Below are 16,305 nucleotides of genomic sequence, written 5' to 3' on the forward strand. Positions count from 1 at the left end.
ATACTTTTTTCTCCTCTAGTTTAGGGCAGTCAGAGAGAGAGGAAAGGAAGGGACTAATTTAAACTTACAAAGGAAAACTAAACTTTTTTCTCATTCTAAAAAACTTCTTACCATCTTGTTTCTACAACCAAATGATTCGTATTAGTGCTTGGTTTACTGAGTTACAAAAAAAGTTGGGCCAAAAGGCTAAAATGATAGAATTATTTCTTAATCAACAATATTGGAAATGTGTCCTAAAAACCTGGAAGCCGAACGTTCTGTCCACCTGATTTTAGAAAAGCCAAGTTCACCTAAAGAATGTGTCAAACGTATCATCTAAATAATCCAAGACCTAGAATGCATCAATCAATGTGACAGAATTTCCAAAAAGCAGACTGGGATTAAGTCTTCAAAAAAGACAGTTGTTACTATATAATTCTACAGGTGGACATGAAGCAGAACTTGGTAAACAAAATTTTATATTAAAATATGCATTTTCATATGATTCACCATGGAATCGAAACATTATACAGATCATTTCTGCTACCACTATTTAAATGTTATTACCCACTTGAATTGAAAAAAGATGAAAGGACACAAAGTGAACAGACGATAACTTTATTGGAGATTTACTCGGCTACAATTATTACAAAAAAAAAACAACTAAAGGTAATTGTGATCCATAAGGTGCAGATTGCAAATTTCTGCAGCATGATTACTGTATGAATGAATGACATCATGTTCCTTAAAAAACAGCTGCAGCATGTGATGGTAAATATTTTATTGTCAATCAAATTATATGCATTCGTTTTACTTGATTTTAGTAATTTTCCTTCACTATTTACAGCAGAAAAGCCAGAAATTTACTTCCTGTTCATCTTTGCATTTTTGCTATGTAACCTGCTGCTGCAGTGAATTCTTAGTGCATCTATAAAATTTAAATTGTCTGTGGTTGATGTCCAAATAAAAATGGACTAGAAAAAAAAAAGTAATGATTAAAATATATTTACAAGTTAGTTGTGAAAAATCATTTTCACTGCTAGTGGAAAATACAATGGTCTCAATGCAAATTTCCTAGATATTGCTATTGGCGTCTCCAACAACTTTAAAAATCATTTTAATAGTCTTGGTCTTAAACACATCTTTAAAACTTTTCATGTACAATATAAAATAAAGAAATTTATCTGGAAATAATTAAATTCCTGAAAAGTAATCAGTGGTTGGAAAAATATAATTATTCAAATGTAATTAAAACAACCATATAGGTAATAAACATGACATGAGTTTCTCTTCTGCAGATAATGCAAATGGGTTAAAGACTCTTAACATAATTTCAGATGCAGTTAAAAAAAGGTATCAAGGTCTCAGTTTGGTGGCTTCAATCTTGTGTAAAGGGATTAGACACCCTAACAGAGCAAGATCCAATATTTTAAATCAACGGGGCCTTGTGCATGAACTGCGCTTGATCTGGATTCCAGTGATCCTCTGCAGTCCCTACCTGCCTCCAGGGAGCGACTGAAGGAGCCGACTGCTAGGGGAACACCTGGATTCATGAACCAAAGCAGCGTCAAGTTTCATGTTGTCAAGGCAGGGTATCAGAATCTTTCTGAGGGCAAAGTATTATTAACAAATAAAAATATCAGTATTTTAAAAGACAATTACAGGAGTGTTAGAGGTCATTCTAAATTTCATCACTTCACGTAATATAAAAGAAAAAAGAAAAGAAATATAACAAACATTTTAAAAACATAATTAAGAGTTCAGTTAACAAATCTTTTTCATACTTTCACAAACAGTAAAAATGCCACAGACAAAAATGACCTATTTAAGTTGTGCGAGTATATGACACATTGCAGGCATTATAATTATCTTTTTCAAATTCCATAAATCAAAACAGCAGCAAGGCCAAACCACATTTTTTTCCTCTCTGTTAAGCATATTTTCTTGAAATGAGGTAAAGCATGGTACCAAGTGCAATGCTTATCTGTGCTACATGAACAGAACAGAAGGGAAAAAGCTATTATAAAACGCAGCATAGTTAGGACTGCGGAAAGCATATTATAAAAGAAATTTTAAAAAATTTACAAATGAAGGTTCATGTCAACTAACTTGCACACAATCATCATAAGGAATTTCTGCAGTTGCTTTTTCAAGATACGCCTCCCCAGTCCTTTACACACGTGCTTAGGGCACAACCACACCCCACTGGTAGGTTTTCCATATTACATTCGGTCTCACATTGCAATCACAGGAACAGAAGGGTGGCACATAGGGCTCTAAAGTGGGGCAACATCGAGTGATTTTTTTTTTCCTTAATTGACAGATGCAAAACATTTCAACAAGCTAAACAGAGGAAAACTTTACAGCATTAAAAATCAGCAGCACAAAAGCGTTCATAACCATTTCATATGTCTAACTCGTACTTTTTTATTTTTTAACTTAGTAACCAGGGGATCATAGAATGCTTCAAACTGTGAGTCAAATTAAAATCCACTATTTTTCTCCAACAAAAAGTGAAATAGCTGAAGTTTGCTGTTGATAAAACATTTTGAATGGTAGAAGGAAATTTGAACCCCTGAGAATGTATGACCTAATCATGTCTAAGTCTGAACATCTTAGTATTAACAAAAAAATACTCTTCTTAAGGTTACAAATATATTGAGGCATTTTTCTCCCACTGGGAATCATAACTGTGAAAACAATCTGATTTTGGTGCCAGGAATCAAGAGAATCCCGTAACACTGGGATCAATGTATTAGACACAATGCAAAGCCCTAAGCTCCTGGCATCAGGTAGTTTATAAATATTAAGAGATTTGTGATTAAACTTGATCACAAATCACCCTCACAATAAAATTCACATCCAGCCTTGTTAACTGCACACTTTTACAGTTATATAATTCAAGAACTGCTTTGTTTTAACTGGCCATATCTTACATTAAGGTTTTTTAAAAAATCAAATAGACATCTAAGGTTGCAAATCAGAATTAAATATTTTTAAAACAAGTCACCTAATTTGCTCAAAAACTCATTTAATAATTTAGATCTCAATTTAAGTTTAAGATTGGAGACAATAAAAAACACTGGAGAAGCTTAATACCCCCCTCACTCAGGGTTCCTTAGAAAGCAGAGCTGACAGTTTTCTGTCGGTGCACTCGCACAGAGGCATTTCTCTGTGGGTGGATGATGCAGATAAAGCAGGAAGGACAGTATTCAAATGTCACTTACACATAAATGCAGCATTCCATGAAGCATCAAGTTCAGAATCATGTGCTGGGAAATATGAGACACCTCTGCTCAGCTTTCTTAAACTTCAAGCATAATTAACGGGGCAAATTGCAGCAAACCTCTACTGGTATGTTGATGGGAGTGCAAGACTGACCCACAGCTTTTAAAAAGGTAAATTAAGAGGTATTATAGTTACAGTGCAAAAAAAAAAAATTAAAATTTCAAGCATAATACATAAACATAGCACCAAACAGGGGAAAAATGCATGCAAAAGAAAAGAAGAACTGAGGTATTTAAGTGAAGAGTGCCTACAAGTCTAACTAAAGAAACTTAGGCAAATGCCTGAAAAAGTTTTTTTTTTTTTCCTTTTCCAAAGATGGAAATAATGAGCTAGTTTATCTAAATTAATGACCTAAATCACAGATGTATCAAAATTACGGCAGTTTATCGCAAACGTTAAACTTTCATGGCATTAACAGCACAGCTTTGGTAGGTGAAATATGCATGCAACATTATGAAAAGTACAGTAAGAAATTTATGTGAGGAGACTAAGGGTAAAGGTGCTCTGTTTTGCTTCTTTAAATAAGTAACCAATCAATTATAAAATCTGCAGCATATTTTAGGTGTGATATGTCTAAGGTTTATTTTGTTAGAGCAACAGCCTAGAAGGCAAAATTATTTGCCATAAACATTTCCATCAGTGGAACTACCTAGCAGGAGGACTTTAGTAAAATGGGGTGTTTAGCCAAAGATCATTTTTATGATAAAAAATATCCATAGACTACATATTCTGGTTTTTAAAATGTCTTCAGTATACATATGACAGAAATTTTAGTATGATCCTGTAATAAGTTACAACTATACTAGTGAGTTGTAAGTATCACGCTGTCTCAATGTCTAATGCATAATAAAATGAAGGGAATGTAAAACAGTTTGTTCCAAAAAGATCAGAGATTAAAGACTATCCATGAAGGTTTCACTTTTAAGGCAAGAACCCTTTTTTATGCAAGACTATGTGGCATCGGAAAACTAAAATGTGATTCACCAACATGCCAGCCAACGTTCATTAAAAATCTGTCCCTCACTATCAGGTGCAACAGCGACCAGGAACATCACCTTACACAGTATAACGTGAAAAGAAAAGACAACATTGGCGCACTTCTCCTCTCGAAAACCTTATCATTCTATTCAGCTTATCAACTATACTGCAGGACTGGCACTACTGCACACACGGAGAGATGGAGAAGAATCTACATCATCCTAGGGACTGCTGGAGGTTTAAGCTCCATGGCCTTCTAACACTAAGCAAAGCTGACATAAATTAAATTTAAAAAAAAAAAAAAAAAAAAAAACCTGTCAATTATTTTGAACACTTGCTAAATGTCATCATTAAAGCACTCTTGTGATTTAAACAAAGCAGAAGTGAGGAAAGAAGATAAGATTGTGTTTGCGCAAAAAACTAAAACTACAATTAGTTCCAAAATTTTATACATATGTTAAATGTTTTATTCTGTTATCTATCCTGTTATCAAACAAACTTTAAATTCTGCCTTCAATTCACTCCACTCACTATCAACTTTAAGTCATCCTTTCCGATTTAAATAATTTTCCCCTTAATTTTTTTTGTTTTGTTTTTTGTTTTGAATTTTAAAAAGCGGTTTCAGCTATTGGGAACCTGAGGTTGATTAGCTTTGAGGCTTCGGAGGGCTCTTCTTGCCGCTGCAGATTTGGCGATCCTGTAACTTCGACCAACACCTTTAAACTTCCCCTTTCCTACCACTTCCACGGTGACTCTGACCTTCCCGTCGTAAGTTCTCTCGGCCGGGCTGTAAAATTCCAAACAGCTTCAATTACAAGTCACAAGCATTTACTATCATCGTCAATCGGCATTCAGTGTGCACCCTCAGGCTGGGAGTCCCATGTATAAGCTGACACCACACAAAGGAAACACGCACTACGACTTATTGCAATTGCATACCCCCGACAGACAGGGCTGCCGTCTAGTCTTTATTACAGCATTATTTCATACAAACAGAAGAAAAAAAGAGAAGTCAATCAGATTACAAATAGAAATCTGACAACAGCACACCACAGTGTAAATATTTTTCAGAATCATTAGTTTACAATATCTTTGTGAACTTTTCCCCCTTGACGTTTTTAAGTTTATGTTTTTTCCATGTACATTTTTTGCTTACCTAAATTTGGCAGTTTCTGGTTCCATTTCAAGCAATTCTCGCACAGGCGAACGGGGTACATTTGCAGAAAACTTTTCTGCAATCAAAATGAAAGAATAATATGAATAATATCTCTGAAGTTGTTTTTAATTTTGTGGGGTTTTTTTCTTTCTAAAGGGAGCCAACAATACCTATTAGCGGCCGCATCATGGGATAGTACACCTGCCAGACTGTCTCCAGTGACATCCCACTATCCATGTAAATGGCACCAGCAAGCGACTCAAAAATATCCCCCATGGCCTTTGGAACTTCAATATCCTCTTCTTTCTCTTCATCCTCCTCAGATCTCCTAAGCTATTAGAGACGGAAAAGTGACTTGTAAGCAAAAAGTCCACTTTTACAGGCAGTCCACAGATGTAGTTTCTTTTCTTGGATATATGACTTTTGTTACTTATTTAATAAGGGAGGAAATACCATTTATGGTATGCCTACTATATTGTAATAGTAAAACAAATGTTATCTTTTAAAAAAAGTTTTTCAAACTTCTCAAGAAAAAAAGAAAAAAAATTCCCACCCCATTTATTATTCTATATACCCAGCAAAGAAAAAAGATTACTTCTAAATTTAAACAACCTTAACAAAGAATTAGAAATAGTCGATAAAAGTATGAAAAAAATTCAAATTCACTCATAATCAAAAAACTATACTTTAAAACAGTTCTACCCCCTAGCTGCTTGGCAAGCATTCAATAGTACTAACTGGTCTGGTGCTGGCACGGGTGTATGCTGCTTTGGGGAGCAGAAATTGCTGTTGTAGGGAGACAGGGAAATTCTATTTAAAAGATTTTTTCCTCCAAGTTCCCTCTTCATTAAGCCACTAGATATGTGTTCACTATAACCGAGTATCTGACATAGCAGGTATGCAAATTAATAAAATAAAATCATACATCAAAAGCCTATGAAAAGTTCACAATTCTTTGATGCAGCAATTGCAACTCTAAGAACTTATTTTAAGGAGGTAACTAGATACATAAGCATATTTATCACATCCATGGTTATTAAACATCCTAACCAAAAACTACTTAACTACTCGGCCATAAAGAAGCGTTTAAATAAATCAGCCACGTGTTGACTAGCGTGGCTCCTGAGCATCATGATACCCATCAGTACACGGAAAGTCAGCCACAATATATCATACGTGAAAAGAACAGGTTACAGTATCCTATACATAATAGAATTCCATTTTACATTTTAGATATGTTTATATCTATACACATCTACAATTCCTCCCAAAATGTTAATATTGGTTATTTCTGAGGTAGCATAATCAGGCAAATTTAACTAATTTTCTTCTTATTTACTTGTACTAACTTTTCTAAAATCAACACAAATCATTTGGGAAAAAAATAAAGTGGGAAAATACTAATTTCTAATAGGTTGTTTAGCCACACAAAGTTATATATAATACATTTATACTGCTGATTACTTAAAAAAACAGACTTATTGTTCATATATTATGGTTTTGAGATAGAAAGGAATTTTAAAACTTACCAAGTTTAATTCTCTCTTTTTACAGCTGAGGAAACGGAGGCCCAGAGAGGTAAAGAGACTTTCTTAAGATCAAATAGTAAGTTAGAAATGCCAGACCATGACATTTCCAATCAGTTCTTGTAACTTCTATACATATGTTTATATAAACAAAGGGAAGGAAAAGAATGAACAAAAACTAACAAAACCAATATGCCCCACTGGCATCCAAAGAGAGCTTAAATCTAATTTTAACTAATTCCTCAAATTTCAAGCTTAGCTATTTCTAAAGAACGAGACTAGATAACACTTGGAAGTCTACGAGCTGGTCCCACCTTCTCGCCTCACAGCCTACCACGCTCCAGCTCAGGCTGTTCATCTTGGACAAGAGCACAGAGGCGCGTTAAAGAAAGAGCAGGGCCTACTGACTCCTCCAGTGCACATCTGGGCAGCTGGCAGGGCGTGAACTTGGCTCTGCGGCTAGACTTCAAACCTACTCTTAATTTTTCTCATAGAAAGAGAAATTCACTACTCCCCAACAAAGGTTTGGTGCAATTAAAAAGGGGAAGGTACAAATTAAAGCAATGACAACTAAAACAGCTACTAGCGTTAAGGCCGTATTTCCTGACTCCTTATAAGAAAATCTACAAAAATAAGAAAATCAAAGGAAATGAAATGGGAAGAGGAGGAAATGAGAGTCTCTCTGGGGGACACAGGTATGCAGATGAATGTAAGAGACTGGAAAGATCTAAGCAATATCCTTTCCTACAAAAATTCGAAATAGCTCACAAACACATTAGAATTAGCTCCGTCACCAGAGAGCCTTTGGCTGAACTTACAATAGAAGCCTCCCAAATTCCAATGGTCAAAAATTTAGAAGTTTGTTTTTTAAATTAGATTTTCCCACTTCAAGTAGAAGCAGAATGTATATTTACGATGCTTCCCTGAGATATTAGCAAATATTTCTGATCCATTTAAAAAAGGAAGAATAAACTACACTGGGCTTTTACTAAAGCTAAAACTGCCTTGGGGTCTGGCAGCAGAGGCCACTTCTTTGGCACATCTTTGGCAGCATGCCAAAGATGGCATGCCTCAATGCTGGAAGCCCTCATGAAGGCGTGGGAAGGGTACATAACTGAAAGGCCTGGTTCCTTCTCTTCACCCGAATGACCACACAGCCCACAGCGGGGGCAGACAAGTTTAAGAGGCCTACCTGCAAACTGCAGTTCACTCGTGCTCCCAGAGAACACAGCACACTGGGTCCCCACACCCCTGACCTCCTGCTGTCCCTTTAGACCACTATGCCATCAGAACTCTGACACTACAGAGACCCCTAGTCAGACCACTTTTTTCAACATCGTTTTGAACAGTACTAACCTCAGAATCCATTCCTTGCATTTCATTCTTCTCAAGCTGAAACTGCACAAAGTCATCAATGACATGGAAGAGCTCAGGAGAGACAGCTTTGAAGTACTTGTGGTAGTCGTACTTTACAGCCAGCGATGCAAAGATGGTGTTGTTGACCAGGGCAGACCGCAGGTCTGTCAGGACCCCCGGGGAGTGCTGCCGCGGGTCTTCATAAAGGTGCTTGGTTATGAGGTAGTCCAAAATCGCATCTCCCAGGAATTCTAAGCGCTGGTAACAATCTGAGGGGATCCAAAGTGGAACCGTAAGCTTGTGCAGAAGCATTTACACTATCCCCACATAGGCAACTGATCCCCAAATCCGAAGAAGATTTGTATTTACAATCATTTTCATACATATATTCTTCAAAAAGGATATTTGACATATCATACTAAAAAGCCTCTGGAAACTAAATTTTAATGGCAAATTAAGTACATTTCTTATATAAACGGGGGTCATAAAATCTTCAAGTGGTCAAAAGACTAATGCTTGTTAAGAAGGAAAAACAAAACCTCCCAGGTGCTATCATGATCACTGAATGTTTTTCTCTGGCACTGTGCTGTCTGGGCAGGTGCTGGGGCCTTCCTCTTGAGTCTCCTTCACACATCATCACTTAAGTGAGACCAGGGCCGCACACACCTCTCCATGTGGCTACACTGTGCTGCCATCGCTAAAGTCTCATTCACACTCTGGAATGTGTGCATAAGTGACACCATTCCTCACTATTCCTGGGCTATTTTTGTTACACAGGATGACAGGAAAAGAAGACCCTCTTCTTAACTTGAGCTATTATAGAAATGAATTTACCACAAACCAAGAGATTGAGAAAGAAGAGTTGTGAAAGGGAGCAAAGGCAGGTAAACTGGTTGTCAAAATGTGAAAATGATCAATGTTAAATCAACACCTCTATTTTCTCACAGTGATTAAAATAATATATCCAGCTGAGGAAACTGAGGCAGGGACCGATGGTGACTTGTCCCAGAATAAGCAAGGAGTTAAGAAGCAGGGACTGTGCTAGGCGAGAACCTAGGTCTCGCAATTTCCAGCAGAATGTAGTCGAAAGCCACGTATCATTTTTCCTCCATAACGAAAATTAGGCTTTAGTTTCATCAGTCTTTCTAGTCCAGAGTCAGATAGTTTTTCACTTTTTGGTTTTTACATTTTGCTGATCACCTTAAGCTACATTGTTTTTATTATATAAACTACATACTTTATACTTTGCTTTGGTATTCTGAATTCAGGCACTTATTTTTCTGATACAGAAATCGAAATGTAAACTTCAGCTGTGTTTCACAGCCTGAAGCTGATTTGGGTGTAAGGGGCTTGTTCTCCCTTCTAATCTAATGGGTTGACAGTCTATTAAAAGAGGGGAAAATACAGAGCACAGTGAGAAGTAGAAGATGACAGCCGAGTCACAGCAAGGGCCATGCAACCTTCTTGTGAAATCATTGCTTTTAATCTTTTAATCTATCCATCTTTAAAAAGACCCTAAAGGAGGGGTCTTTTTGTCCAGGAAGAACAATAAAAGGCTGTGGAAATACATCCAGAATATACAACTAAATCAAAAACCAAAAGCAGTGAATGGGCAAGAGAAAGATATTTGGGGAGGATAAAATGGGGAAAACACATCAAAATACTAAGGTTAAAATTTCTCTAATTAGGCAGATATAAAATGACACTGATGAGGGTATATGATAGCCATACTCCCAACAACCAAAGTTATAAAGCAATACGTGCTCCCCAAATAACAAGAAAAAGAATTCTTTCTATTCCTTTTGTTCCCCGCCCCATCCCTTGAATATTAAGCACGAACACTGTACATGCATAGATCACTTTTACAAGGCCAACACGATGTGATAAACACAAAGTCTCATTTTCCCAGAAATGAAGTTTGGTCGTGGGCTCCTTACCAGTGATAGTATTGTAGTGGTAGGAGGCATGTGTAAAAGCCTGGAGAAGGTAAGCCTTATTCTTGAATCTGTAGTTGATTTTCTTTTCAAAATTTTCAAACCCCGATATAAGGTGATTCAGTGTTTTATCTGCATCTGGATGATCAAACATACATCTTGGTGGAATCTTCAAACAACCATATTCCAAGTCTTTCAATACAGAAGAGCGTGAACTGGCCACAGAAGCAGCAGCACAGCTCACTGAAAGGTTCTTTTGTTGGCTGTTGAAATTCTCCCGAGTAGGGCACAGGGCCTTTTCCCGATCAGTCCTTTTAATTACCGGGAGCACCTTCAGCCCCAATGAACAGAGGAAAAGCTGAGCAGCCCTCTCCCCACAGCTGGTTAAATAGCAGCCCAGCAGGGCTTCCACACAGTCCGCTATGCTTTTGTCAGCAATACACTGCTCAGTGTGCAAGTCGTAAGAAATGGACTGCTTTCCCGTGTCAACACCACAGTTTTCTTCTGATGGATTCCAGAACCCCACCACAAAGTCATCTTCTTCAACAGCTTTGCTAGGATCCAGATAGCACATTGCATCCCAAGAGCTGTAGTCAAAATCCTCAAAATCTGATGAAAATGGCATACTACCTAAGGAGGATTTTTTGGGCATTTTCCATTCATATGCAGAATCAGTGGTTGAAAAAGGAGAAAGAGAGATTTTCTTTACAAAAGCTCCTGACCCCATTAACATATTATCTATAAATCTGATATGTTCCTGATCATACTCCAGGAAATCATCTTCATAGTCAGCCTCTTCCTTCGGAGCCCTCCACATCAGGCTCTCCTCCTCCTCATCCTCCTCCTCGTAATCCTCATCCAGTTTGCCATTCGCCAGCATGCAGTCTTTTGTCTGAAACGAGGGGGAATGGGGAAGGAGGGGAGACATAGCTGCTGTTTTTAAAAGGGTTTGAAACTCAATAAAAGCAAGGGTTATGGATAATTTCAAATGACAACCACAAATACTAAAAGGCAACTTTAAAATCATGGCCATTTGTTTTCAATTAACATAAAATAAGTTATTTAATCATATAAACAAAGTAAAACATGTTCTTTGAATGTTCGTTTTCTAAGTTATAAAATGACCTTTATCCAGTATGAAGCTTTAAGTTAAGGATTTTGAACATGGATATAAAGTTAAAATTAATGTCCACAATGCAAAACTTCAACTAAGTCATCTAACTCTGGTAGGACACACAATGAAAGCACTCATATGCTGATCACACAGATCTTCAATTTTGCTGACAAAATTTGAAAATGTGGTAATTTGATTTTCAAAAAGATTTTCAAATTAATAAAATGAAATTCCAGATGTAGAAAAGCATTACTTTTGCAATTAAGAATATAATATAAAAACAGATAAAATCATTTTTAAAAATGTACAATAGAATTTTATAATAAAGCTTTTGTCCCTATTTCCACTTCAAAGTATACTTGCCACAAAAAAACTACACTGCTTTCCTTAAAAAATAAAAGTGATCACTGCACTAAGCTATAAATTTGAGAAATTATGCTTTTCCCCTCCACTCTGAGCTACAGTAATCAGGGGAACAGATTATAGCATAACTGACAAAAATAGAAGAAAATTTAGACTAACATGAAACACAACAATCCACTTTCTGTCAAAAGATCTTTGCTAATTCCAATTTCTTTGGCAAAAGCTTATTTGTGAGTGACAACCTTAATAATGGGCTAGATTTCAGTAATGATGTAACTTTTTTGCAATCCTAGAAAGATGCCAAATCTCTGTTATGGAAGTTTTTAAAAAACCAAAAAACTTTACTTGTGAAGGGGGAAGATGAAGGGTGTGCATCAATGTTGATTGTAACAACTTTCCAGAGTGTTCTGACAAAAAAAAGTTGCAACCTTCAAGCATTTTTTAAATACTACAAATATTTCATTTTAAACTAGACTCAAGATATAAACACTATATTTGTCTGAAAAGAAACAGCAGTAAGCCAAGCCATATCTCTATTTATCTTTTCATTTTTTTAATTAAGAAAAAAATACCTTTTCAAGAGTAAGGAAGAACACCAAAAGCAACTGTAGTGGCAGACCTCAAGGAACATTTCCTGCTAAAAATCTTATACTTTCCAAGGCAACATGAAGATGTTTTTGATTGGTCCTTAAGAAGAAAAGGGCCAAACTGCAATTTTTAAAAAATCAGGCAATATTTTTTTTTATTGAAAAAAACCTTCTGTATCTTTAGAAAGGTGCTAAGCCAAAAGTGGCAGAGCACAAAAATCACAAAGGGCTGACTTTTATCACAAACTGTGTGATCCCGGGCAAAGCCTTTTAGTGCCTCTGGGTTTCAGATTCTTCTACAAAAGAGTGGGGTTCTATCTCATAAAATGTTTTTCAAGAGCACTTCAAGCCTTTTAAGAAAAAACAGCCACATGAAACCCTTTTCTATATCATTCAAGTCAACTTTGATACTGTCTTCTATTAAGAGGCGTTTTAGCATGCAAAGGTTTCCACTTAAGCCCATTTGCTGAAGGGCCAGAGCAAGGCAGGGAGAACGGCAATGCAACCAGCCAAAACCACAGTGTATCTTTTCAATATAATGCAAGGGCCTATATTTCAATAAAAATAACTTACTAAATAAAAATCTGAACAGTATTTCTAATGAATTCCAATAACCAAAGTGCCATCAGAAACATTAAGAAAAATAAATTGAACTTCGTGTTGTATCTTAAAAAAAAAAAAATCAATGACATGCCAATGTCACCTTCATGCTACAAGTTTTTAAAAAGAGCCAAATACATTATGAAACGGTATTAACAAAGGAAGATGACTGTTACTGGAATGTTATTCGTAGAAATACCATACCATTTCTAAAGTTCAAAATCTATACATTTTCCTCTAAGGCTGTACATATTTCTAAATTAATAATAAATAATTGTTCAGACCTAACTTGCATTAAAATATTCCCTTAATGCTTTTCCAAAATAAGTTCTAATTCTGTAATATGACAAATACTACATGAGTTAAAAACATCCTCAATAAATAGGTAAAAATCCGAATAGTGTCACAGAACATGCTACCTGGAAATACTTAAAGGCAGATATATAGGATACATGCATCACAAAGAAGACATGGAGAAAATGGATATTTAAAAATATAACCTTTGAAAGAAAAAAAATGGTATTATCATTGTTGGCCTGAGGTAAAAATGAAGTAACAATGAGCCAATTTATCTTTAATGCAAAATAAATCTCCAGGAAATGAAACTGTCTGAAGCATTGCCTTTAACTTCGGAAGAGGCACTAGAACTCTCCCAGTCAACCACCACTGCACTGATTGCTGCAGTTCGGAGGCCCTCCCAAGTGCCCTCTGGTGGCCTTCAAGACAAGACAAAATGAAGCAGCTGTTGCTGATATTTGGAGTCTTCTTAAGTCACTGGCAAGATTTAAATTATTTCCAGAAAATAACAATCTTTATGGATGATTTTTTTTTTAAGTTCACAGGAGTCCTGACTGGGAAAACCCTGAGCTACAAAAGCAAGATTTTATTGAAGTTAATTATTTCACAGACAGACTGGAGATCACAGGTCACTGAAAAGTCATTTCACTGAACAGAGCTAAGGATCTAGGATAAATTGTAATAACAGCAAAGTGAAATTTTTTTAAAGAAGAGCAAAACTCAAAGTCAAAACATCACATACTCTTATGCCTTTGGAAAAGAAATAATAAAAATAGAAATTTGCCTCCATCAAAATTATAATACTATTTCTGAATTCAGTGAAAAGACAGTGTATTTAAAGGAATTAATTAAATATATCAAATATCTACTCTATTATAAACATACCAAGAAAATGAAACAAAAAATTAATAAAATAAAACTATTTGGCTCATCAAAAAGTAAATCCCTCCAGTTACACACACACACACACACACACACACACAAACTTACCATTTCATCTTTTTCCCATTTATCTGTGTTGCTTTTGTCTTGATTTACTACATAACCAGGAGGAAGCCAATTCACAGGGGGATCAAATATTGACACCACCATGCGGCTGGGTAGTCCCTTCTTTTTTCCAAGGCGATACAGATTACAGTTGCTGACCTTTAGCAGAAAATATTAGGATACTTATCCATAAATGATCACCGCTGGAATTCATTCAAGGCATATTAACATTATCCTCAGTTAAATGTAAGGGCTCTACAGTTTTTCTACCCATTCATGTTATAAAAAGAATATTAAATTCCTACATATTCTATGCTTTTTTGGTGTAAATATTTCTGAATATAAGATGCAGAGCAGAAAAAATAATGTATATAACTATGCATAGTCCTTATGAATGACTGAGAAGAAACACTTCAGACAATATCAAAGCCTTGAAAATACAACCTGATGATATAAAATGCAAACTGCTAATTGGAATTACCAAAGTAGAAAAGAACCCATATAAAAAATCAAGATGTCACAATATTTTCAATGAAATGGGGTCTACTCCGGTCTGTTTTTCCTAATGCCTCTATCTCCTTCCTAATTTGCTCACATCATTGCATTTCTGTCAAGTTATTACTTGGAAACTAGGGTCTAGAATTGTCAATCCCATTTTCATTTTCATAAAGCTGGTTTCCTTATTATTAAGTACTTCATTAGCCCTCTTCCCATGTAACTCAACTATTAAGTACTTCATTAGCCCTCTTCCCATGTAACTCAACTATTGTTTAATAGACACCTCCCATATGAGAGGCACTCGACTGGGCAACACTGAGGGAACGACGGCAGCAGGACAGAGGGGCAGTCCTCGCGACACACAGGCTAGCAGGGAAAAGGAGGGTACGTGTGACCACTATGGCCAAAAGTACTCTCCCTCTCTGCCTGAAACGTAGCAGGCTGAAATAAATGCTAGCTTCCCTTTCCAAGCTAAGAGAACAAAGCATCACAAGCGCCAAGAAGAGGATAAAGTGCAACATGGACTCATGGGAGGGAAATCACATTCCAAGTTGACAGAAACGGTGGGCAAGATGAAGAAAGAGCTACGTAAGGTCTCAAATATGGGGCAAAATTCTGGACAAGTAGAGACGGAAGCAAGCCCTCTGCAGAAGGAAGGACAGAGCAAGGGCCCCAAGGCTGGGAGTCTGAGCGTGGAGTCTGTCCAATGAGCTGCAAGGGGCTTCCACCTGCTTAGGATCCAAAATGCATCAGGGCTGAAAGGGCCTGAACAGCAGGCTGAGGGAGTGATCATTATTTCTGCAGAAATAAGGGGCAGAAGGTTTCTGAGCAGACAAATGGATGAGTTTTGTAATAGAAAGTCACCTCTGTCTTGTCTAACAGAGTATCCTATCCTACTGCCTATGCCACACTTGTCGAAGCCTCTGACTACTCTACAAAACCATACCTGAATCCTAGTCTCAATTATCTGAACATTTCCACTTCATATTCCATGACGTCTAAAACCTCAACTCTAACCTTGACTTGCCACATTTCTCCCTACCTCCCTGCTACTGCCACTGCCCCCAAGTTGCCAGTTTACATGGTTGTTATGACTGCGCCTCCAGTCCACCTCAAGATCATCCTGGGAGGCCTTGGACACACTCCTGACTCTCCTGGATGAACAGTTAGGTGACCTGACAAGAGCCCATTCGACTCTCTAAGTGTGAGTCCCCTCATCTGCAAAACACGGATGTGTTGTCTCTTTCCCAGAGGCTTAGAGAAGAGTAAATGAGTGAACACTTGGGAAATGCTTGGTGTGCTGCCTGGTGTGATGGTTCTATCCGGAGCAGCTAGTGTGATGGGGAAGGGGAAGGTCTCCAAAGCCAGGCTGTCTGGATTCGACCCAAGCTCTGCCACTTACTTGCCAAGTGACCTTGGGCAAGCTAACTTCTCCAGCCTATTCTCACCTATAAAATGGGGAAAATAAAAGTTTCTACCTTTCAGAATTGTAAAAATTAAATTAGGTTTATATGCATATATGTGTATATATGTGTGTGTGTACGTGTGTGTAAACGATTATCTTTTAGAGTAGTGCAGAGTAAGCACTTTTAAATTGTTAGCTAAAATTATTTCTTCTGAAATTCTCACTCACCTCAGCCCC

The 16,305-nt window shown here is 36.8% G+C and overlaps 1 protein-coding gene across 7 annotated transcripts in view; it reads right to left on the minus strand.

The window, feature by feature from the left end:
* Positions 1-581: 581 nt before the first annotated feature.
* Positions 582-16,305, minus strand: part of DICER1 (dicer 1, ribonuclease III) — a 71,956-nt gene continuing 56,232 nt past the window's right edge. For all 7 annotated transcript variants that reach the window (XM_063652044.1, XM_063652042.1, XM_054448195.2 and 4 more), the window contains 6 exons: positions 14,169-14,324; positions 10,221-11,109; positions 8,284-8,552; positions 5,572-5,734; positions 5,402-5,477; positions 582-5,032 (listed from right to left, as the gene is read on the minus strand). In XM_063652044.1, the coding sequence (XP_063508114.1) occupies positions 4,867-5,032; positions 5,402-5,477; positions 5,572-5,734; positions 8,284-8,552; positions 10,221-11,109; positions 14,169-14,324 (1,719 nt within the window). In that variant the 3' untranslated portion in view covers positions 582-4,866. The remainder of the gene's footprint in view (positions 5,033-5,401; positions 5,478-5,571; positions 5,735-8,283; positions 8,553-10,220; positions 11,110-14,168; positions 14,325-16,305) is intronic.

The sequence above is a fragment of the Pongo pygmaeus genome, chromosome 15 (genome assembly GCF_028885625.2).
Source record: "Pongo pygmaeus isolate AG05252 chromosome 15, NHGRI_mPonPyg2-v2.0_pri, whole genome shotgun sequence".
NCBI lineage: Eukaryota > Metazoa > Chordata > Mammalia > Primates > Hominidae > Pongo > Pongo pygmaeus.